This window comes from Athene cunicularia, assembly GCF_003259725.1.
Source record: "Athene cunicularia isolate RWA chromosome 11 unlocalized genomic scaffold, athCun1 chr11_part3, whole genome shotgun sequence".
NCBI classification, from domain to species: domain Eukaryota; kingdom Metazoa; phylum Chordata; class Aves; order Strigiformes; family Strigidae; genus Athene; species Athene cunicularia.
In genome coordinates, this window is record NW_020799115.1 from 42,859 (window position 1) to 66,871 (window position 24,013).

Sequence of the window (24,013 nt, forward strand, 5' to 3'; positions counted from 1 at the left end):
CTGGACAGGCATATTAGACCAGAAATAGTGGTTAAAAGACAAAAAGCACAAAATAAACCACCAGAAGAGGAAAAAACCCAAACAACTAGAAAAGAAAGAATACACAAACCAGAGGCCCCTATTTAAACCCTAAAAAGAAAATAACCTAAAATAGGACTCTCCAAAAACCACATAGAGCATAAACTAAGGCAAGACACGCAAACAACCCAGGAATCCAGGACCAAAAAAGCCCAGATTTTGTCCCTAAAAATAACACACTTTAATGCTATGCCACCTACACTCTGGCATCCCGTAACCCTAAAACCCCATAATGCCAGCTCACTGTAAGCTACACCCCCGTAACCCTGGCACCCAAAAACACTGGCTCTCCCTAAAACTAGTGCGTGATAACCCTGGAAAACTGTTACCCTAGAACAGCATAAACATGGCACCCCAACTACCTCAAAGCCCCAAGAACAAAAGCAATCAGCAGCTGCTACCCTGAGCAGCCAAGAAGTCCTGTTTTCAAGGGGTGGGGGCACTGCCCCAGGCATCACCACTGACCGAGGCCAGTCCAGTGTCACTGCTGGGGTCTGACATCTTCTGAACAACAGACTCGCTGCTGGTGTCCCTGCTCACCCCGCCGGGATGCTCCTATTGAGCCTGTTTTTCTCATGACACAGCGAACCTGTGAAAGTACAAATTCCAGGAAACAACAGTATCAGCTGAAGCCTGCTCATTATCACCTTCTCCTGAAAAAAACAACCCCCGGAAGTCCAACAAACAAGAAAAACAGAAGCACACACACCACCAGTGATGATTGCCAGAAACTTCTGAACTGCTGTGCAGAAGAGTGGCATTTACAGCATTTTAAGGAGTATGTGAATACACAAATCCAATCTAAACCTGCCAGGAGATGGCGCCGGGAGTGACCAGTGTTGGGCCCTGCGGGCGCGGCCCGGAAACACCCTTTGGAGAGCGCAGGAGAAGGCGCGTGGAGCGCTGGCTGGCCAGACCCCGCAGGAAATCAGGTCTGTTTGTGTCGGTGTTTTTCGGGTGGTGGGGTGTGTTATGGGGGCAGGGCCCTGGTGGTGGGGTGCGTTGGGGTTTGTTGAGGGGTTTTCAAGGGGGTGGGTGTTTTTTTCGAGCCGATACTTGTCCGGCGTGTCACAGCGTTGCTCTTCCCGCAGGTCAGTCAGACGGCAGGTCACAGCTGTGAAGCGCTTCCGTAAGCCATTCAGGTTTTTCACCTGGTGACAGGATTTGTACCGCGGACGCTGCGTTCAGAGTGGGGGTGCCAGGGACCGTGGTGGAACGAGGGCGTTCCGGTGAGCGGCTGCAAATTAATTCCTGAGGGGTTCAGGTGGGAATGGGTCTCTGAAGGTTATCGAGTCCACACCTCTGCTTCAGCAGAGCCAGTTGTGCAGGACCACGGCCGGTTGGTTTTTGTGTAACTCCGAGGATGGAGACTCCACCATCTCTCTGTGCAGTCGGTGCCAGTGTTTGACCCACCCCTACAGTAAAAAAGAGTGGGTTTTCTTGCGTTCAGGTGGGGTTTTATGTGTTTAATTTGTGCCTGTTGCCTCTTGCCCTGTTGATGGGTGCTGCTGAGGAGCACCTGACTCCCTCTGCTTCCTTCCATCCCATCAGGTGTTGGTGCACATTGCCAAGATCCCCCTGAGCCTTCAACAGGCTGAACAGCCCCAGGTCACTCAGCCTCATGCTCCAGACCCTCCATCGTCTTCGTGGCCCATCCCCAGACTCTCTTCAGTATGTTCACTCCTCTCTTGCACTGGAGATTCTGGCACTGGACACAGCACTGAGGTGTGGCCTCACCAGGGCGAAGTGATTTCCCAGGAAGGTGCATTCTGCCAGCACTGAAAAAAGGGCCTATCCAGGGGAAAAAAAAAAAAACAACAAACCAAAAACCAAATTCTTCCTTTTCAAGAAACATAGTTAAGTATATATACTGATGGCAAGGAGTAATAGATTTAAATATACCAGTTGTGAAATCAATGTGATGCTATAAATCAATCTTAAGGAGGAGCTACCCCCTTTCACTTGAATCATCCTAATTGAACATTTACTTGCTTAAGAAGTGTGGTAGCGAAAGAAGCCATGCTCTCTGAAGCTGATAATCTGTTACTACTGGATAGTATCTAACTCCTGAAAGCCGATACAAGGCAGCCTTGGTGCTGCTCAGCTGGGAGGGCTGTTGAGCTGCTGCGGGCTGTAGTGCAGCGAGAAACGCCGTACGGCTGTAATATACTTCAGGCACTGGATGGAGTGCCTGAAATATAATTTAAATGATGTGGCAAGCAAAGGGAATAAAAGCAACCACACTTCTCTGCTCATAAATAGATTTTTTAATAAGGTACAGCAATGATGGTCAGAAATAACATTTTGAACATCTAATTTTACAGTGAAAAGCCATTGTGTTGTCAGGTTCTCATTTCATGCCCTCTCCTGTGTTTGGGTATCTGAATTTAGAACAGCACTGTTGTAACTGAAAATAAGGTCATTTCCTACAGGTTCTTTCCTGTGGAATCAGTTAAAATAAAAACACCTTTAAAACTGAGTGATCATACTTCTTTTTTCCCACTATGATAAAAACATGCATCTGTGTTTCTCAAGAAAGACTGCTAAAGAAGTCATCTTGCTTAAGGCACAAGAAAACAAGGATTTTCTTCGTATGTGTTACAGGTTCCTCTGAGGCACAGAGATAAATGCACCGAAGGACATTTTCTGTCTTTGCTGGATTCAGGTGAGTAAGATGGTTTTGTCCCTGAAAAGAAGCCCTATGAAAACAAAAACTAGATTTTGTTCATACTGGCTCATGAATGTGTGTCTAAAATAATCTGGCCTCCGTTTGAGAAGAATAACACCAATCGGCATTGTAATTTATGAGTATGTATGTTTTTGAAAGATTTGGAAGGGAGGATGTAGTCACTTTCAGTTTTTTTAAAAGGTGCAAGTTTCTAGAGGCCACAAAACCTCAGGGTTTTCATATTTACCACAGCAAGTGGTGACTTAGAGAGAGTGTGCTGCAATGTGGTATTCCTGAGGAAGCAGAGTAGATTTCCCTGAGATTTACTAATTTGATATCCACCCAAACTCCAGTGATAAAACAGTGGAGGCAAATCTGTGTCATTCTAAACTATAAGGAAACACCTAAAGTCCAGTTCCTTGTTACCTACCAGATGCCATTGCAGACAATAACAAATAATAATTTTGTTCACTATTCTGGTCATATAAATTTTACAGAGAAGGTTTTTACCTCTTCTCCTACCAAAAGCCAAAGATTTAAGAGCAGGAGAGTGGGGCGAGACAACCACCAATCACTTTGGAATTCAGAAATGTTTAGAAAAGGCTGTTTCTTAGTCAGGAGGGAAGTGAGGGAATGGGTGGGGAGTACAGAAGTAGTGCTTAATTGTGTACATGATGAAAAGATTTTGAAGGAAAAGGGTTTTTTCCACACCTTTCTAATTGTATTGAGAAATGCCCTAAAATCCTCTTCCCTGAGAGCACAGAACAATGCAGCAGCACCAGACGTGCTGGATACATTTCTCTAAGCCTTATATTGGGCAACATGGTCACGAGCTGTGATCGCCCTTTGAATCTGAGCAGTTCCCTCATAAATCTGAAAAGAAAAATTGCAATGATGTGTGAGCTTGTCATTTTAAAAACTATTTTGACAGGTCTTTCCACACATCAGCCTTCATAGCCTAATCCAGTGTGGATTATGATGTGCTAGAAGTGTTGCATTTTCTCTGAGTAGCCTTTCAAGGCCATCGCAAATGTTCCCTTTCATTCATTTGTTCCCACTGCTCCTTCTTAACTAGTACTTCTTCAATACAGTGTTACTCTTTTTATTTCCTTTGTCTTTTTAAACCATGTATTCTTGCATTTTCCTCTAGAGTCATGCTGCACCTTCCCTCTGTTCTATCTGGCTTGCTACAGCACCATGGGAGATACACACCGAAGCACGTCGAATGCCATCTGTTCGCCAGGTACAGTGCAATGGGATTCGGGGGCAGCACAGTTTTGGGGTTTCAGTGTTTCACCTCCCAGTTCTGCCAAAACTTGCTTTGCCAAATTGCTCATACACATGCAAATTCCTTTTCTCTGTAGTCCAAACATAGGGATAATCTTCCCAAGAACCTTACAAATCTTCTAAAAAATGAAGACGCTGTAACCTGTGGTCCCATTAGTTTTTTTGGTTCAGAAAAAATGGTTCATTCTCAGTGTGAATTCTCTGTCTGCTGCTGCTTCCCCCATATTTAAATTATTTGCTGATGAAGACAGCCATGAGACTCAAGTGTAAAGACATCAGACCACACAACCTTCTTCAGTAAGCACCAGAAAGGGTTGGGTTTATAAGCCAGTGGGGGCAGTTTCAAGCCTCACTGATGATTGCAGAAGGGAAATTTTCCAAATTTGAGAAACTAACTTGGAGTTTCTGTCATAGCAGCCTGGATTTGTAGCCGGACAGAAACCCAGCGCAGAGCATGGGCATGTGAGAATGTTACCAGTAAACACAGCAGCAGAACTGTGTCATGCTGAGAAATATCAAGTACATGGAAGAAAAGAACAGGCAGAAAACAAAGTTTCTGTTCGTGAAAGAAATGACCAAGAGCATACACCATCTGGAATTGGGCAGCAATATAGGGCAACATAATCAAGAGACATGGATGAAATGACTGTAAAGGCAAAAGCCTTTCCCGCATTTGTTTAGTACTAGATCAGAATGATTTGAACAATTTGGGTTTTTTTTTTAAAAAAAAAAAAAAAAAAAAGGCTACATAGCCATGCACTTGTGATGGATCAGTGTAATGGAAGATTTAAATAACTGGGATCCTGCAGAACCAGTCTCAACTTTCAAATAAACTTCTAACCCTCCCACCCTCTTTCTCTGGAAAAGCACAGAACCTGCCAGGCAAAAAGCCCGGTCTTAAGAAAGTTCAAATACTCCTTCCTTTCCCCACTTGCAGGAGTGCAGTTTGGAGTAAGAACCTTCAGATTCCAAACCAGTAGTTTTCTGTCCTTTGAAAAAAATTATTGGCTAGTGAGAATAGTTTTAATTTTCAAGTTGACTGTAAGAGAAATTTCAGCTCCTTAGAATCTGCAGTATACCAGCTGTTAGAACTGACATTACAGATCACAGTCCATGTGCGTTTCCTGATGTCATCTCTTTTGATATGTTTTATCTACTCATTATTAATGTTGGAAAGAGGTGAAAAGGTAAAGATTACTGGTTTTGCCCTTGGGGGCTGTGTGCTGGAGGGCCGGGAAGGAGGATGCAGCTGGAGCTGAGACAGCACAGTCTAATCTAAACCTTCCCTGGAGCAACCTGAGGCCATTTGTCTGGTCCTTCCTCTCCTTTGCTTTAAATTACAGACCCAGATGTTGATGTTTGACAGTGCCCCGCAGGAGAGGTACTGGACCTGCTGGGGCTTTGGATGACTGATTTGCTGTGAAACCAGGAGCCAAGGAGACCTGTCCCACTGCAAATGGAGCTGCCAAGTAATGCCAGAAGCTGCAAATACCAACCAAGCTGTTGTGGAGCAGGTAAAGCACATGAGGGTTTTTTTTCTTGGTCTGGAGAAGTTAGAGGGAAGGACCACTTGTGGCCTTTAGCGTGGTCCTTGGAGCCGAGCATGGGAGGATCTTTTTGGGCTGTGGGTGCTCAGGTATTGCCATGGTTTTAAATGTGTGAGATGCCCAGCAGTAGAGAGTTGCCGTGTTCTTGGGCTTTGAAGGAGGCTCTGTGCCCAACTTGGGTGGAGGAGAGGAGGTATGCTCCCCAGCCTGTGGTGCCCCGTGGCACTGGGTGGGATGGAGAATGCCCTGGCAGGACCCTGCCAGTTGAGGAGAACAGCTGGGTGTGGAGAAGGAGAGACGAGACAGCCCTGCTCTGCCCCTGTGACTGGGAAACGCCACTAAGCCTTGCTCCTACAGTGCACTGGTACTGCAGTGTGTTTCTGCCCACAATATGGTGGGTATTTAGGTGGTTTTTAGCTACCAGAGGAAACACAAGGTCAGGAGAGATGGGATTCAGGTAGAGTGAGCCCCAGAACAAGTATGGAAGCATCCTGTAACTGTGTAGGTGATCAGTGCCTTTGACAACTGTTCACTTTCTTGTTTAGGCTGAGATACCTAAGGATAGTTCCCTCCTGAGTCAGGCCTGAATCTTCATCCAGAATTGACCATCTTCCTGTGGCATTGTCTGCTGGCAGTCACAGCCTCACTGTCTTGCTAACCTCCATGTCAGAGATTCCCCTTGAGCTACGATTAACTTCTTGAGGCTTGTAAATTTTCTTCTGCATTTGCACAAAGACAGCAGGCTGGATTTAATGGTTTCATAGTATTACAGAAAAACATAACCTAGAAGGCATTACATCTGTTAGGGCAAAGGGCTTTGCTTTGTTTCAAAAAGCAGTGGGGAAAAAAAAATTTTTTTTTTTTATTTTGTGGCTGCACCGCTAATTTCAGGGCATCCAAAATGTAGACATTTGAGTTAGTGTCTTGATTTAGAAAAGGAGTAGAGAAGCAGCTTAGGGCTTGGAAGTGATATGTAAAATAAACAGAAAGCTAGGAAAAAAAATTGATTCTGAACATAGGAATAAAAGGGAATACAGCAAACCCAGGGCTGTGCTTTGATATGTGTGCTACAAAAAGAAGTAATATTCTCCCCTGCAATGTGGGATTGTGTTTCTCAGAGGAAGGCAGGAGAAACATGGCTAAAAGGAGCCGACTTTATTTTCCTTATTTCTCAGAAGAAAACAAGTACAAACCCTGCTTGGACTAGAGAGGATAATGGGCTGCCTATTTGAGAATTCATGATTGGGATTAAATAACGATGCAGCTGGGTAAGTGATCTCACTGCAGTTATTTGGTAGGAAACCTTTTGATAGAATCTAAAATGATTTGAGTGTTGCAGTCAGTCCCTTTATTGAGTACTGGAGTTCCTCCTTCGTGGGTTAAAATGGGAGAACGGAATGCTGCCATGGATGGTGTAAGGTGCCAGCACTGCCCTCCTCTCCCTGGGGCCTCACTGCAGCCCTTGTCTTTGCCTTTGCTGCAGCTCCGTGCCCTCTGCAAGACATCAGCGGTGCCCAGTTACTCTCTGGGTTTGATCTGGTGGGTGCAGCACTGATGCCAGGACAGATGTTTCTGATGTGCCTGTGTCACCCCCCAGAGCTCTGGTCCTGGTGTCCAGAAGCCAGGCAGTGCCTGTGCTGGGGCTTTGTCTCGGAGCCTGCAGCAGGGCTGTCACGGGATGCAGGCTGATGGTGCCCAGTGTCCTTCTGGCACTGCAGCAAGAGAGAGGTTAATAATGCCACACGCCTGCTGTTGCCCTTGGATGCATGCTGGTGTGTTTCTGCAGGAGGATGAGAGCTGTGTCAGCAGCATTGCCCAGGAGATGGGGGAAGGATTTTCAGCCCTGTAGAGCGGCTCCCTGCATGAACCAGCAGTTCCCTATGCCTCTGGAGAGAGCAGGGCCAGCAGCCTGCTTCGGTCAGACCCTGCTAGGATGGAGGAGGGTGGCTTGTGTGAAGGGCTGAGGTGGCTGGCTTGCTTCTGTGATGGGCTGTGTGCCAGTGTGATCCCCTCTTCACGCCCTGGGCTGCCCCACGTGTCCTCTTGGAGTCAGAAATGCAGGCAGCCAGCTGAGAGCCAAGTGTGAGCTGGGAATGATGGCTCCAAGCTGAGCTTACTGATGACAGCTGGATATTGTGCAGGCAAGCAGAGGAGCAGAGAGAGTGTTGTCAAGGGAAGAGGGGCTTTTGGTCCCTTAGAGAGCAGAGGTGGGTATGTCTAAGCCCAGGAATGGGGAGGGGGCAGCAATATAAACCCCGTAGCTCCTCTGACTCCATGGTCCCGAGCATCCGTGGTGCTGTGAATTTCAGCTTCTGGGCTCTATTTTTGAAAGCATGGGCCTCCCCTGGGGGCGATGGCTGAGGCTTTATTTTGTGGCTGGCTTGCCAGCCTTCTTGGAACCGATAAGCCCGGACGGTGGGAAGGAGCCGGGAAGAGACTTGGTCCTCCTGCACTTCCCTCTCTCAGCTGCACCCGTGTACCTGGGCAGGGAGCTCTGTGAGAGGGGGGGATCTGTCTGAGGACTTTTCCATCTCCAGGCATGGTGAGGCCCAGGACAGGATTAGAGAGTGGAACGGGGTCGTCGAGGGACTGTCTGTAGCCGCTGCCCCGAGCCGGGGTGCCGCACCCGGGGCTGCGGCTGTGCTGGAGCCGGGCGGTGTGCTGGAGGCGGTCTCAGGGCCTGCTGGCTGTGATCACTGGGGGCTTTGGGCACTGGGCGTCCCTGTGCCCTCTGCCCCCGTGTCCCGGAACTGCCCCCCCCGCGTCCCCGCCGTTGCCATGGTGGTGTTGGGGCCGGCCCAGACGCCCAGTTGCGCTGGCGACAGGGACGGCAGCCTGTCTGGCAGCGGGGATCCTCCCGTGAGTGTGTCCCCACGGCCCCGCAGAGTGGGAGAGGTGGGGGATGCTGGGGGGTGGTGTCTTCATCCCCTCCCCGGCCGAAAGCCGGAGGGTGCCTCTGGGTGTCAGTGCTGCTAGGCAGCACAGCCGCGGGTGGGGGGGGCTTGGGAGCGGGGGAGCTTGGGGTGGAGGGCTCTGACAGCCCCTGCCCCACGCTGCGGGTCTGGGGGCATCCCTTGTGCACAAGGGGGGTGCCCGGGGCAGGGGCCCTCGGTCCTGCCCAACCTCTGCTGGCTGCGGGCTGCGCTCGCCCTCCTGCGGGATCTGTGTCCCTGCACGGAAGCTGCTTTTCTGGGGAGGATGCAAGGGGGGAGGTTACTCCTAGAGCACAGGGCCGGGGGGCTCTTGTGCTGGGCGAGAGGCACCTGGAGGCTGCAGCACTTTCTGTGTCGGCGGCTGGGAGCTGGAGCCCTTTCTCCCCGCCAGCAGAGCCGGGCAGGGAGCCAGCTTTGCTCCCGGAGAGAGAAAGTGCCGGCCTGTCTCCCTTTGTTCCCTGGGGCTGCGACTGTGAGTGCACCCGAGCTGTGGGTGAAACATGGAGGGGCCAGGGGCTGCCTGCCTCACACTACTGGCCTTGTCTGCCTTGGTCTGCACAGGGCCTTTGGGCTGTTTTGGCCTGAAATCTGTTTTGCGTGGTGTGTACGTGAGGGTTTAGCTTAGTCTAGAAAATGCTGTGGAGGCTGAGGATGAAAGATGCAGCATGTGGCCTAGCTGTAAGGGACTGAAAAGCCAACTCCCCCTCCCTGTCCTTTCCCTGCATTTGAAATCCATAGGTGATTTTCTGAGCAGCAGTTCCTGCGTACATCCAGGGAAAGGAGTGATGGGCTTGGCAGTGCTGGGTCTACAGCTGCACTCAATCTTAAAGGTCTTTTCCAACCTAAACAATTTATTTGAAGTGTGGTCCAGATGCCAGAAAAAGAGTAAATAAAAAGGGAGATGCAAAGACGTCAAGACAGGATGGCAGGGATTAGATGCTGTGAAGGGGAAAATAGTACTGTAAAGACTTAAGACAGGAGCCACAGCAGTAAATGATAGTATGTGGAGCTGGGGAATCTACATTGGTCCCTGTCAGCTGACAGATGAAGTTTATTAAAAGACATAGTTGTGGCTTCTGGGACTTGCACTCACAGCAAAAAGCTTTATTGGCAAATGTTTTTACGGAGTTTTACTTCTATGAATCTTAACTCTACCACTTAAATATGTCCTAGTCATGAAACAGGGTGGGGAGGTCTTATGTTCTCCTCTTAGGAAGGATGCCACAGCCTGGAGACACAGGTGTGTCCTTTGGGTCTGCCGTGACTGGAATTCTGGATTTTCAGTCTCCCTGTTACTCCTTCCAGGTTTGCCTAGTCATGGCCACTGGCAAGTTTCATCAGTCCATGGGGTCCTCCAAAATGGCTGATGGACTCCAGAGTAAGGTGGCAGTACGTTGTTATCCGAAGCTGGTCAGAGAGGCAGAGCGGTGTGTGCCTGTAAGTACCTGCTGGGGGCCGGGTAGGAGCTGCCCCTGTCCCTCCTCTGCCTTCCCCTCCTGTTGTCAGGGCGCTGTGGAGCCTGGCACCACCTCCCCACCTCTTTGCTGCCCTGCTTCTGTTGGAGGGGGCTGTCATGGTGCGGGGGGTGGGCTGTGTTGCTTCAGGGAAAGTCCAGGGTCTTCCCTGAAGGTGCCAGTGGAGCCGAGATAAAGGAATGTACTGGACATTTCACGGGAACAGCTGAAACACCAACATGTGCTTCCTTCCATCCTCTTTGCTCTGTGGGCAGTAACATCTGTCACAGGGGCATACCTGCCAGTGCTGCCCTGGCCACACTGCTGGACAGCTGGGCATGTGGTGGGCTGCTCAAACCACCTGGAGTCTTGACAGGACACGGCTGTCCTAGATAGAATAGCTTCCAGAAGAGTTGTTTCATGGTATCTTGTGTCCTGTATGGAGCACAGATGCAGCCCTGCCAACAGCAGTGGATTCAGGGTGATTCCTCCTTGCCACCCACAACTGTCCTTTGCTGGCTGGAGCTCCCTTCCCTGGAGGTGACCCAGTGCTGAGGCTCTGTCAAGGAGACATCCCTGTATCCCCCGTGGAGGGGTCTGTGAGGCCAGAACAGAGGGAAAGTAAGTGCTAATGGAAAAGAAATAATGAAAACTTGGACCCATTCCTCTCCACCTCCGTCTTGGCACAACACTGCTCTTCTGCTTTCCTCTGACTCACCCAGCAGTGCCATCTCCACCTGTGTGTTGGTTGTGAGCACTGTGCAAGGGTGGCATTAGGGGATTTCTGATAACTCCTCCCCGCTCTCTTCAAAGGTCTCTGGCTCAATCCAGCAAAACTCAAGAGGGAACAAATACCTGAAGAGCAGAAATCCTCAAACATGTCACATCACCTCATGAAGGACAGAGCCACTTGCTTAGTGTGTGTATTCTGCTCTATATCATTAATGTTTTGATGTTAAATATTTCAGCAGGTAATATGTGGGACTTTCAGGACTGTCTAGTGGCTGTGATCACAAATTATTCATCAGTGGCACTTGAACAAGAAAAACCTTTCTGCAGAAAGGCATTTCTGTAGCTCTTGCTGGTGTCTTGCATTACAGCTGACTCCCTCTGCCTTCCTGAAGGAGATGTCTCTTACCACCCAGCAGAGGCTGGCCAGCACCCGGGAGATGAGGCGGCCCCGGATTACCCAGCTTCTAGACATGGGTGAAACCTCCCATCACAAGGTAGCCTTTTCCTGCCCTTTTCTTTGCTGTTTGATGTGACATTTGAGGAGGGTGTCTGTTTGTGACAGGCGTGCCTCTGGCTCATCTGAATGAGGCACCTCAGTGCCCAGGGCCTGTTGTCTTTTCAAACTGCTGGTAGTGGTGGAGTTCCTTCTGCTGGGGAAAGGTAGAACGTTTTTCCCTGGTGACATGTTGGAAGTCCTGATCTGCACTAAGTATAAATAACCTCTGCTGACGTTGGTGGGTTTTGCTGGAGTTTAGCTACCACTGTCAAAGCACAATACTGGGGGAAGGCTGGGGCAGGCTGCAAGGGCCTGAGCTTGCCATTTTCCATCCTGCTGGTGAAATAGCCACCTCGTGCTTTGGTGTACTCACTGTCAAATGCTTGGAGTCATGGGACTCCCTCAGGGGTGGCAGCACTGGCCTTTGAAGGCTGAGGGCCTATAGTAATTACTCAAGATTTAACAAAACCAAGTGCATTAATGTTTTGGGTTGGAACAATGTGTGAGACCTTTACAGGGTGTTAGATTTTGCAGGCTGCCACATATACAGGGGAGTTGCCCTGGGCAGAGGGGAGTGGAAGTGCTTTCTCTGGATCAGTGGTTACTTAGATATATGTTTAAGCTGCTTTTCTCACAGGACTGCTCACTACAGCACACAGTCCAAACCGGTGGATCACTGAGGTAGGCTGTTGAGTGGAAAACTGCCATCAAGAAACCTATAACTGTTTGGTTAAGCATTGCCCCAGGCAGCACAGGAGGTTAGGAACCCATCAGATGAGCGCACACAGAACTGGCATTGTGCTGCAAGCACGAGCTGCCATGTGAGCGTGGCTCCTGTGGGAGAAGCAGGAGGCCTGCCTGGGTCTTCTGAGTAGGAACAGTGCAGCTGGGAGAGGGGAGACAAAGCAGGGAGGAATTTTCTCATGTATTGCCTCTGCTCTGTAAACATTTGCTGTTTATGTGTATTTTCAGACATGTTTCTGCAGTGGTATTAAATGGCAATAATGGAGTACAATAAAGCATCTATTTAAAGCCCATGGAAAAAGGAGATACCAAGTCTAGTCTTACTCAAGTTGCCCAGTAATGCTGAGAAAAGAGCTAAACCTTATCACTATCCAGCATTCACCTCCTTTGTCTTTTTCCCAGCTACTGTGCTACTTCATTTTAGCCTTACCTCCTCTGGTAGTGGTGTCTTCTAACTGGTGTCTAGGCTCTCTAACAAAAATGATATTTAGGGATGTGTGGGACTTGGTGTTTCTGTCTCAGAGTAAAGATCATCCCAAAATTGTTTCCCATGGAGTCTCATATAAATTCTTGGGTTTCGCTTGTTCCATGAGTGCTCGCGGCTCTTCAGGAAGGGCTCTGGAGCTATGTGACCACGTCAGCACAGGGCTCTGCTGGCCGTAAGTGCTGCCTTGCATTCTGGAGAGGGAAACCTGGAGGAACACCCACCAAAAGAGCTTCTTAGCTTGAGCCTGCTCAGTGTGGTCCAGAAACTTTTGATCAGCTCCAAACACAGTTGGGGGGCTGTTTCCCTAGCGTGAGCTGCACAGACGTACTCACCAAGAGACTGTACTCCACTGGAGATTGGTGTAGGATTCTTTCGTGAATCTTTCTCCCAGCAGCTGACCCTCCTCTCACTGCTGTCTTGCCTCTCCAGTTCTCAGCAGTTGACCTGGAACAGAGCTTGCTTCAGCCTTTTCCTTCAGAGGTGGTATTTCAGAACTACGTCCCCTTTGAGGTCTATGAAGTGCCACTGACTCTGAGGAACACTGACAAGGTAAGTTCTGGGATATGGAGGTTTAACTCTGTGCTGGAAGAGGAGAGCAGTGTAATTCCTGTGGTTTACAGCATAACAAGTTATCTGCTGCAGCGCAGCACATCCAGAATAAAATGTTACTGCCTTTATTTTGCAAGAGAGTGGAAATCTTCCCATGCTAGGGATTCTCCCCCTGATTTTGTCCATGCATTGGTGGTATCTAACACAAAGGAGCTTTTCTAGTCAGCGTCCTTCCCCTTGAAAGCCTGGATTGATGGGGATGTTAAGGGTTGCACAGTTCTTATCTGCTCTCCTGCTTTACCTGGAGTGTGCACCACGTGCTGGTGGCTCCCTGGTTAATCTCGGTTGCTGGCAGGGCACCTCTGCCTCTCACAGCCTGTTCAGCTGCCTCTGTGCAGCTCACTGTCAAAGCCCAGGGCTTGAGCCTTCTCCAGTTCATGCTGGAGGAAGTTATGGTTGGTGGCATTAGCACTTCAGGGGGGGTGTTTTGAAGCAGCAGGGGAAGCAGAAGCAGTGGGAGGCCTTTAAGTGCCAGTTTAGGCTCCTGCTAAGCTTAGTGCAGTTATGCTCAGGTTTTTCTAAGCAGTGTGGCTCTCTGCCTTCCCTTTGGAGAACCACAGCACATCCAGAGTAATGTTCTTTTGAAGGTCTCCACCGTTACTTGAAAAAATTGTGATCGTTTTGAGATTTCCTAGGAAAGTTGAGAAGGGAGAAGTTGAAAAATGTCAGCAGTGTTGTTGCACTGTAAAGAGGAAAATTGAGACCTGAATTTTGGCAGGGGAAGCATTTGCTTGAATGAGGCACGTGCCAAGAGCAACTGGTGGGAAAAGAGGGGAGAGAGGAAAGGAGCTGGGTGGGAAAGTGCTCTGGGAGAGAACGTTGTACACGCAAGGGTTTCTCTTGACACGTAAGTGTGCTGGAAGCAGAGAAATTTCAGAAAAATAAAGGTGTAATTAAAGATACTGTTCTGTAATAAAGATTAAGATGTGCACATGAGAGGAGGGCAGGATGGGCAGATGGAAGTGTACATGAGAGCATGTGAATTAACCCCCCTCCAAATCTACCAGTCTTGTTAGAAAACAAACAAGTGGACAAAAAAAGCTGTCACAGCATGTTGCAGGTGGGGGAGCAGCAAGAGAAATTAAAGTATATTCCAAGATAACAGGTTTTGACAGGGACATGGTTAAAAATGGAAGACCCTTTGGCAAAGACAGTTTCAGGGTGGTCCCTTGGTTATTCCTGGAGAGTCCTGTGCCATTCCTGGCCTGGTTGAGCTTGAGAATATTGGAAAGAGCAGTGTGAGTGCCCCTGTCCAGGGGCCACCATTCATGGGGTCCATGCTGATTCCAGGCACTCTTTGCTGTAGCTATCATCTTTGCTGATTAAAATGTGCCTCAGTTTCTCTTTGTTCCTATGTGTGGCGGGCGGAGGAAGCAAGCAGCCGATTCAATGTGAATGATAGAGCAAGCTTTAACTTTATTGAAAGAAATCACACCGTATATAAGCACTCTACAATACACTACTTGTAACTCTATTGGATACATTTAAGAAACTACATTATAATATCTCAGCCATTGGGTACATCCAAAAGGTCACATTATAATATCCCAGCCCCTTGTGGCATTACTGGTATGCATAAACATCTTTCTTGCTGTGAACCTGCTTCCCTCCCAGGGCTGCCTTCGTCTCACCCCCAAGGTCATAATGCGCCCCAACTTATCTCCTTGTTCTCACAACAGTCCCTGTTAGCATCACTGTACCCTGGGTTTTTTCCTCTGTTTACCTCAGGTGGCTGTGACTGACTTCTGCGGGGAGCTATGGCCTTGCTCTCTGCAAGCCGTTCTCCAACACCTATGGTGCTGCTTTTTCCCATTAAGTCTTCTGGCTTCAGCTGCTCTGTTACCCAGGTGGCACTTAGAAATATTTGTCGGCGCCAAGTACCAGCCAACAAGCAGTCAATTTGCTCTGCTTTCCTCAAGTGGAAAACAACATCTGCATCAACATTTCTGCTATTCCCAGTAAAAAATAATAAACTTGTACAGCTGCACCTTATGATTAGTATGCCCTGTAAAGGGGAGGCAACACGTGAGCTGTTGATTTTTTCCAAAATGAATTAGTTTTGAAGCTAGTAAGACAGCTCTGGTGTAGAAGTAAATCAGCTTTAAGGAAAATCCTTGGCATATTTAAGTACACAAAGATAGAGATAATAATCCCAAGAGAGGTTGTTATTTAATTTTGTTGGCTTTTGGTGATGTCCAGCAACATTGTACTCTGTCTCAAAGTTTTCTCACCAGTTTCACAGATTCCTCCAAATCCCGCTGACCTATACTGCATGATAGCCTGAGGTTGTCTGCTCTGTAAAAATCCAGCTGACAGTAAAGTATATATTCCATATAGAGGCTCTGTAATCATTCAAGTACAGAAGTACTTTGCTCTATAGTTACTGTTCTTATCTGTGTGTTGTAAAATTGCTTTTCTGTCTTGAGGCTGCTCCTCACTACCCTCAGTGATGTTCTGGGTGGCTTTTGCTGAAGGTCTTGGCTCATCTCCCAAGGGACTTGGTGACCAAAATGTTTGTCTGTGGTGTGAAATTGGCTCCTGGAACTTGCTGTCCCAGGGCACTGCTGGGAGAAAAGGGCGTTTGGAGATGCCTTGGACTGCCTTGGCCATGGGTTATCAGGCTCGAGCAGGTGGTAAGGAATGAACTTCCATTTTTTCCCAAGGCTCACGTGGATTTGTTGTTTATCAGTGAAGCTGCCTGTCAGTCAAAATTGCCTGTTTTAGACTTTCTGTGATGAGATTTGGTGCTCAGGTGTTGATATCAGTGTGCTAGAAAACACCTATGTGCTGTCTCTGTGCTAGTGGTATCCCAGAGGGCAGAAACTTGGAGCAAGGTGCCTTCCTGGGCTCCTGGGTGTGGGGAGGAATGCCCAGAAATTTGCCTTGTCTGCACTGGCAGCTGCCTGGCTACAGGCACCAGGCAGCAAGAGCCTCCAGAGAGCCAAGAGTGGCTTTTAATAATGAAACCGCACTGTGAGTCAGTGCTGGTCATGTATCTCAAGGCAGAAAATGCCCCTTGTGGTGATTTAGGCCCTGCCGGGACCAGAGACCCCACTGCCGTTGTCCCTCCCCCACCCTCGGACCAGACGGGGCAGGGAGTGAGATACAAACCCCGGGGTTGGGATAGGGAAAAACTTAATACAACAGTGTAACAAATAATAAAACGAACAACAACAATAGCAATAGCAACAAGCAGTAATAACAGTAAACAGGACAAAAGATATACAGAGTTATACCAACAGGGTAAAGTAGCCCCGTCATGGGTACTCTCAGGGACAAAAGCCACACAGAAACTATTCCTGTGCTTGGCGCATGGGCCTGACATCAGCATGGTATTGAATAACCCGGCTAGAGCCCCTCCCACTGCTGGGGAAACATAACCCTATCTTAGCTGAACCAGGACACCTCTGAAGCCCATAATTGATAGGCCCAGCCTGGGGGGTTGTCTGCCTTGCCATCATTTTGGCAAGTTGACCGCTCTCATCTTCTGCATCAGCCTTTCCTTGTAGTGTATTGGGCTTCTCCATTGCTTCTTTACAGCCCCCTTTAAATTCCCTTAGCCATATCCTTGTTTTGTGTCTCTTTTTCTGCCTATGTTCCTCCTTTTGCTCTCCAGGTTTCCTTTTATTCCCAGTAAGGCACAGTGTCTGTGGTGTCCTTCTCTTGCTGGTCTGCCTGCGTGAGTAGCACTGCAGTATGACTGCCCCACTCAAACCCAGTATGTTAGAAGTGAATTTCTTCCTCCCTCCAGTATAACAGGTACTGGTTTGCCTTCAGATATTTCATCCCTCTCCAGAGGCATGACTGCTTGGGTGTGTGCAGGCAGAAGCCCACAGGTTCATTGGGCTGGTTGATATGTGGATGACTTGATTCAGGTATTATCTCTCCGTGCCGCTGGTGTCTCACCTGCTTGGTGATTCCTTCACAGCAGGACATTGCTCTACTGCCTCTGGCCTGGAGCTATTCTGCCCTGGCAGAATGGATTCCATTCTGGTGTATTAGGTGCATGTACCTCTGTAAGGAACAGAAGGAACTGATGCCATAAATATTCACTGACACAGAAAACTTTCAGGACAAGCTGGGGCCTTTGTGATAAGTCCTAAGGAATGTCACCCAAGGGAGTGGGAGTGTATGGAAGGCTGCACCCCCACTCCCTTGCAGTTGTATATTGACAAATTCCTTATGTGTGGGCCTCAAAGGAGGGAAACTGAGTGAAACCAAAAGTTTCCCCTCAAGCACAAACACCACCAATCACTGTCTGCACTGTGTAAGCCCGGTACTGTGTTGGCTCCATTGTGTCAGCCAGACGCCATGCTGGCCTTGCTAATGGCTTCGTGCTGTCGCCATTGAAGAGGCGACAAGGCCTGGCGAGGGGTGAGCATTTCTGCCCCAGAAGCAGAAGTATGCTAACCAGCTGATAAGATGAACTGGAAAGGCAACAGAAACTTTGCTGTGTGTGCACCCACCAGCCAATATGGTCGTACTTGAGACAACACTGGATCTGGTGATCCAGATTTCTTTGACTCTCTATCACCTTTCTTGTTCTTTCCTCTCTTTTTGTTCTTACAGATTTATAAGAGACCACATTGCTTATTATCCTTTTCCAAGTTTAAATTGTTTTCTACTGCAAGTAAGACACTTTAACTGGTCATTTGGTGTCGTTTCACCTTAATTTAACCTGAGGGGATCACCCTTGTGACTCTTTGGACTTCCAATCCAGGTTGTGACAACCTCAAGAGTTAAAAATGCTTTGGAAAGGTGGTTAAAGAGGGATGTCCCCAGGGCATGGCCAGGTATTTTCTCCTCATGTTTTTGTGTGAGTGGCAAAATCATAGTTTCCTGTCTTTCCTGCAGGTTCCTCGGCTGGTGAAGGTTGTCTTGGAGCCGTCGCCTTACTTCAAGTTGACCAGCCCTGGTGGTGTGTGCTGTAAGGTCGCGCCTGGCATGTGTTCAACTTTCTGCATCCTGTTCACCCCGGAGGAGAACAAGGTGAGACTGGAGGTCCAGAGAGGTCGGTGCCTTCAGTGGAAGCTGAACCTGCTGGGCTGGATTCAGAACAGGGCATCTGCTGTGGCTTTTGAGGACTGTCCTGGTTCCAGTGGGGTTGCCCCGGATCTAGAACTGAGGGAAATTCTTTCCCCATGGTGAGGATTATGCTCTCATAGGCTGGAGGCTCCCATGTGTTTCAGACGATTTTTATCCTTCAGTGATGGAACATTTAATGTCATGTCTGTTGGTTTCAGAGATAAGAAAATCTGCCATCTGTGGTGGGGTGACCTCCCAAGGTGTTGGTTTCTGGTATCTGTCCACGGCTGTGTGATTATGGGTTTGCTCCACTAATGGTAGATACAGAGGTCTGTTTAGAAATGACCTGTTATTTGTAGGACCCAAAGTGAGCCTGATCAAAGTGAGGATTGCCACCCTTTGAAACTGGAGCAATACAGAGAAATGATTACTTGTTTTGAGACTTCTTTACTTATAGCAAACTGCTTAGCAACTTATTTACTTACTTATAGCAAGTTATGGTATTACTTCTAGGATTTTTTAATATTGCTAAGACTCCTGCTTGCCCAGACTGGAATTTTACTAAGGACTACTGTGTTCATTAAAACCAAGTAGTTTGCTGTGAAAATCTACCAAAAACTACAATGTTCATCAAAATATCATGTTTTTGTCCTTGGGGAACAGGTGTGCTCTAACTAGTTGGAGTCTTGGTAATAAGTAAAGATAGCCATGTATGGATGGTAGAAGTTCCACTGGTTCTCTTAGATAAGATAGAATGAGTAAACTGGCTGTAAAATACTCTTGTTATTCAAGAAACTGGCCAAGAGAATCTGTGCATGCTCTGGGGAAAAAACGAGGTGAGAAAGACTACAGGCCTTCCTCCCAAAGCCCCACAAAGACAGCCACCAGGAGGCAATGGGCAGGTGCAAAGAGAACATAAACTGTTGACATCAGCCTTTCTAACTAACCCAGCCTCACTCCTGCACATGTATGTTTGTGTTGTGTAACCCAGTGAATATGGATATCCACACTCTATAATAATTTCTGGTAAAATGTGCTGTTGGGGTGCAAGCTTTGTGGAGAAATCCCCTTGCACTCCGGCGCCGGAGTAAGCATACCTGCTGTAGAACTCTGTTTCGAGTTGTAGAGTCTTTTTTTCTACGATTCAAGAGTCACATTGCCTCGTGTGTTGGCCACGGTAGTGAGACAGTGGAACATTGTCTGGAGTCATTGCAGTTTTTACACACTGGTTATAGTCCACAGCCTGCTGTGGGGTCTGCTCCAGGCTGTGGTTGGGCAGTCTGCAGCTGGCCCCCTCTTGGCACTGCAGGATGCTGTTAGCTGCTGCAGCAGGGGCTGGCAGGCTGTGCTTTCCCTCCCTGCACTTCATTGAGTGTTCATGAGGGAAGATGCACGTGGAACAGTAGGAAAATGGCAGAGTGGGGTGTTGATAAGATGATTAGTCATGTCTCTACTCAATGGTAGGGTTTTAATTATTATGGAAAATACTAGAGGAACAAATAGATCCAGAGAGCTTTTCTGTTTCCCATTGGGCAGCCACTTCCCTGCCTCACCCTGGACTGGAGCAGATGGTGCTTTTCCATCCCCTCTGTTTTCAAGCCTTGCAGCTGGACTGTCCCTAAGGACACTTGTCTGTCTGCGATGCAGCTGGGAGGCTGGGGCAGAGGGAGCACTGTGCAGGTGGCAGGGAGCCAGCCTGGCACAGGCACACTGAGCTCTAGATGTCCCTAACTCAGCAGGAGGTTGTCGGGCTGCAGGTAGCTTTGAGACATCTGCCTGAATGAGCATATATGGGAATAAATGGGCAGGTCCAAGCTGCAGGCAGGCACATTATCCAGAGCCTGCAGTGTGGCTGTGTCAACACCTGTGTTACTGTGGCTGCTCTGTCAGCTGGCACCTCTTCCACACCAAACACACCGTGCCTTTGCTTAGAGGTTTGCACATCAGTGCTGTCGCCCTGGCAGGTCTGATTCTCAGGGTCAACACTGTTATCTGAAGGCTTGTTAGTACAGAAGAATTTAATACTTGGCATGGAAGGGAGGAAGCAGGGAAACAAGGACAGGCAGGCTGAGTTCTTCCACCAGCATCCTGCTGCCTCTTAGCACTGTCCTTTGCATGACTTTGTTGGAGAGGCGAGGCTAGAGGACAGCTTTGAGCCAGCAGATGTTTCTGCACCCGGCCAGAGGTGCAAGATATCTTTGGGTGTACCTGCTTTTTCACTTGCTGCTTAGATACAGTTTAACACTTTGTCCTATCCTCAAACAGCATGGATATAGAAAACTAAAGAGGAAATGCCCTGTGGTCCCTTGCTCCCCATGCTTGTGAAATAATCTGTTCCTTTGGAGGGACTGAGAAATTATTTAACATCATTAATATTTAGGGTTAAAATTATGTTGTCCTAGGGCAGTTCTCCAAACTACCCAAGTGACAAAAGAGCTTAATCTCATGGAGGTAGGCTTTGCAAAGTACACCAGTGCCTTCAAAATGTGATTTATTCATATTGATTAGTGTTCTTTCTGGGGGTGGCAGAGGTATATTAGTGCCCGTGAAGGGCAAAGTGCTGCTCTTCAAGTTTAGAGAGGCAGCAGAGCAACATGTGAACATCGCCACAAATACAAGCGGAGTGAGAGAACCCTCAAGAACACTGGTGTCCAATACTTTGTGCCTTGTTTTGCCCTTGAACTGTCAAGTGTGTGGAGCAGGGAGCTCTGCCAGCGAGAGGTCCTCTGCACAGCTGCAGTGACACTCCAGTGGTTTCTGCTGCACTGGGGGTTGTGCAGGGCATGGGGAGAGGGATTCATGCTGCTCAGTGAGGAGCACGTGGGGATTTATACAGCAGAATCAGAATTTTGTACGAATCAAACATTTTGTCTCATACTTGATGGAGTGTGGGCCAGTGAAGCCCCAGAGTGCTGTAGCTCAGCTAGAAACACATTAACAGCACAGTCAGGAGGTGCACGGCACCTTGGAAACCCCTTAACAAAGAGGCTTTGGGAAATGGTTCTGTAAAGCCGCCTGCGTTGGGCTGGCAGTGGCTTGCATGCAGAACACCTGTGTGTTAGTTGTGGAAGGCTTACGAGTGCTGCCTTTGAGCAGCCTCTATCCCTCTGCTGCTCCATCACCTGCAGGGAGGGTGGATAACCCAGTGAGCTGGGACGCAGGTACAAACCCCTCTGCCAGGGCTGGGCACTCCTCCTGCTATGGAGTTGGTTTGAATCTGTTCTTTCCCGGGGTTAGTCTGACTTCAGCAAAGTCACTCCTGATTCAAGGGAGTAAAATTGGGGCTAAGCTGTAAACAAAAGGACCATGTGAGTTGTTAGTGGCTGAAATGCCATGTGCCATGTAGTGCTTGCTTGAAAAATGAGCAGTTTCCTATTGTCTTGCAGTCATTTGGGAATGCGCCACAGGATGGGACTGTCAGAAACTAAATAAATAGCTGACATGTCTCTGTTTATTGGCACTTGTCTTACAAATAAGAAATGCTAATTTTTCTGTTGGGCAACATTTCCAATTAGTTACTCCTGCTGCTTCTGATGTACACATTTCTGTTTGGGGGCTTCAGTTGCACGGTGTGGGTGTTCTTGTGCCACCCTGTGTTCGGGTGTCCTTGCGTTATGGTCTGACAGTCTCTGCCTAATTCGAAATCATCGTGGAACTGACTGGCAATAGACAGGAATACATATATTTGTGTGTGTCCTTTGGCTTATTAATAGATTATCTTAGAGGAAGAAGGAAGTGAGAAGCATACAAATACATAGCACAGCTTATTCTGTTTTGTTCTCTCATTCTTTTCGCTGTGGTAATACAATATATTCAAGTTCATTCTGTAAGGTTTGCTAAATTCATTGCTGATGCTCAGTGGAGACTCAATTAATGCTCGATGATTAATATGAAGTACGACAGGTCGGTAAGTTATTGCATTAGTGAAATTAGAATTCATTTGGGCGCTGTTAGGTGTTTGGTAGCACACAGAAGCTATTCCAAGTATACTTTTAAGATGACTTGCGTGGAAGAAAGGGGCAGAAAATCAAGGCAAATGGCCCTGTGCAAAATGAACCTGGAGCCAAGTGACTGATTTCAAAACTTCCTGTGAATTGGTGGCTGAGGAAGGCAGGAGAAGGGCCACCCCTTCTCATGGGAAGCTGTCTTCATCCTCCAGTCTCTCCTCTCTTTTAATGGCCCTTGTTTTCCAGCCTTTATGATAGCCTGGTTTCAGCAGGGAGCTTTCCCTGCGAGATTTGCTATGTTGCCTCATGCTACAAGGATCTCTTTGCAGTTGTCTGCTGCAGGGAATTCAGTGAAGTCTTTAGGATTGGTTATGCAGCAAAACCTACCCCTGCGTTTGCTGGTGTACTGGGCAGTGAAGGTTGCTATCACTGTGACAGTAATTAACGTTAACCTGAGCTTGCAAAGAGCCTGAACTGACACCTCTGAGACACAATCAGTTCATGCCAGCGGTGATACTTTGCAGGCCAGAGCTTGTAACTTTTTGCTTCTCGAAGGTAAGAGAAGAGGAACCATTGTACAGTGACAGGTGTTTTCCTTGAAACTGGGAGAGGAGTTGTATGAAGGATGAAGTTGTATTTTCATGAAAATCTGTAGACTGAAGCTGGTGGGTCTAAAAGCAATTTTCAAAGCACGGAAGCGATGCAACCCCTCTCTCACCAGGCGTGTTTATTTAGAAACCTGCTTTGAAACCATCTAAGGGTTTGCAGTTGCAAAGTAAAATAAGGCTGTAAACTGGTTCCAGCTGTACCCGTAGACTGTAAGCAAGTGCCTAGCAGAGCTGGTTGCGCAGGGCAGTGCTGCCGTGAAGAACGGCAGCCTCTATCTCCTGCCAAGGGAGGGTGATTCAGCTTGCAGAAGCTCATGAGACTGTGGGTTCTCAGCAGCCTGAACAGGCAGCTTCTGCCTGGCACCCCTCTTCCCTTGGCTTTCCCCCCCATTTGGCCTGAGGCTGTGTTCAGCTTGGTGCAAGGTCCCATTCTGATGGGTCACAGAGTGTGGCTGAAGGGTCAGGGCACTCTGAAGAGCTGAGTCCACCCTTGTGCAGGATGCAGTGTCCCAGGGCGTCCCTGGAGAGGGGGCTCAGCACACAATGTGCCTGTGCATGAATGGTGAGAGGCAACTTGATCTCTCAAGGTCATGGTTGTCTCTGAGGCCAGAGACAACCTTTGTAAAAGGAACAAGCTTTTCTCTTAGGATATTATTAATAGCAGGAATAATTAATAAATAGATATTGTTCACAATAGAGCACAGGTGCTCTAGGAACAATACCGACAATTTAAACAACTTAGAAAGTTACGTAATGAAAGGTTAGACATAGATTGAGTATATGTTAAATAGAACAATTTGAGTCTTTTCTTGGAAGTCTAGAAGTGAGTTATGATGAAGATTGTTCAGAAGGTAGGTAACCATGATGACTAAAGGCTGCATCAGTTAGCAGTGGTGTCCAAAGAGGAATTGGAACGGAATGATAAGAACTAGCTAAAACTATGGAATACAAAGGACTTTTGAAATTGATGATGAACTGAGAGCCGAAAGTTCCTGGAAAGTCACTAGAGACTCTTTGTATTGTATGTTATATCATATATAGAGGGTGCCTTTTGTGAGCTGTTGCCAGTCACGGAGGTGATGGCCCAACTCCAAGCTGTTAATAAAGCAGCCTAGAAATACCCACAGTCTGGTGAAATCCTTAACACCCTTTCCTGGTGCAGGCAATCCCAGTGCCCCTCCCCAGCCCCAGAGCTAGGAAGATGGCATGTGCTTGCTTCTGGGGGTTTACACCTCGGGGAGGCATTTATTCCTTGGGCTCTTCTGTACATTGCTGTGGATCACCTTGCTCCTTAGCAATGACAGTGACTTGAAAATGGTTTCCTATTATTTCCTTTAAATAGCTCCAACTGTTGAAGTTTCTTTTTTCTTGATCTCCCTGCTGATCTGAACTTGCATC

At 48.0% G+C, this 24,013-nt stretch overlaps 1 protein-coding gene across 1 annotated transcript in view; it reads left to right on the plus strand.

Moving 5' to 3' along the window:
• Nucleotides 1–1,324: 1,324 nt before the first annotated feature.
• The window catches only part of LOC113484652 (hydrocephalus-inducing protein homolog), a 159,441-nt gene continuing 136,752 nt past the window's right edge, over nt 1,325–24,013 (plus strand). Inside the window, 8 exon segments of the mRNA XM_026857119.1 lie at nt 1,325–1,749; nt 2,683–2,743; nt 3,897–3,989; nt 5,377–5,547; nt 9,819–9,950; nt 11,068–11,193; nt 12,856–12,975; nt 17,890–18,024. Coding sequence (XP_026712920.1) covers nt 5,506–5,547; nt 9,819–9,950; nt 11,068–11,193; nt 12,856–12,975; nt 17,890–18,024 — 555 coding nt within the window. The 5' untranslated portion in view covers nt 1,325–1,749; nt 2,683–2,743; nt 3,897–3,989; nt 5,377–5,505.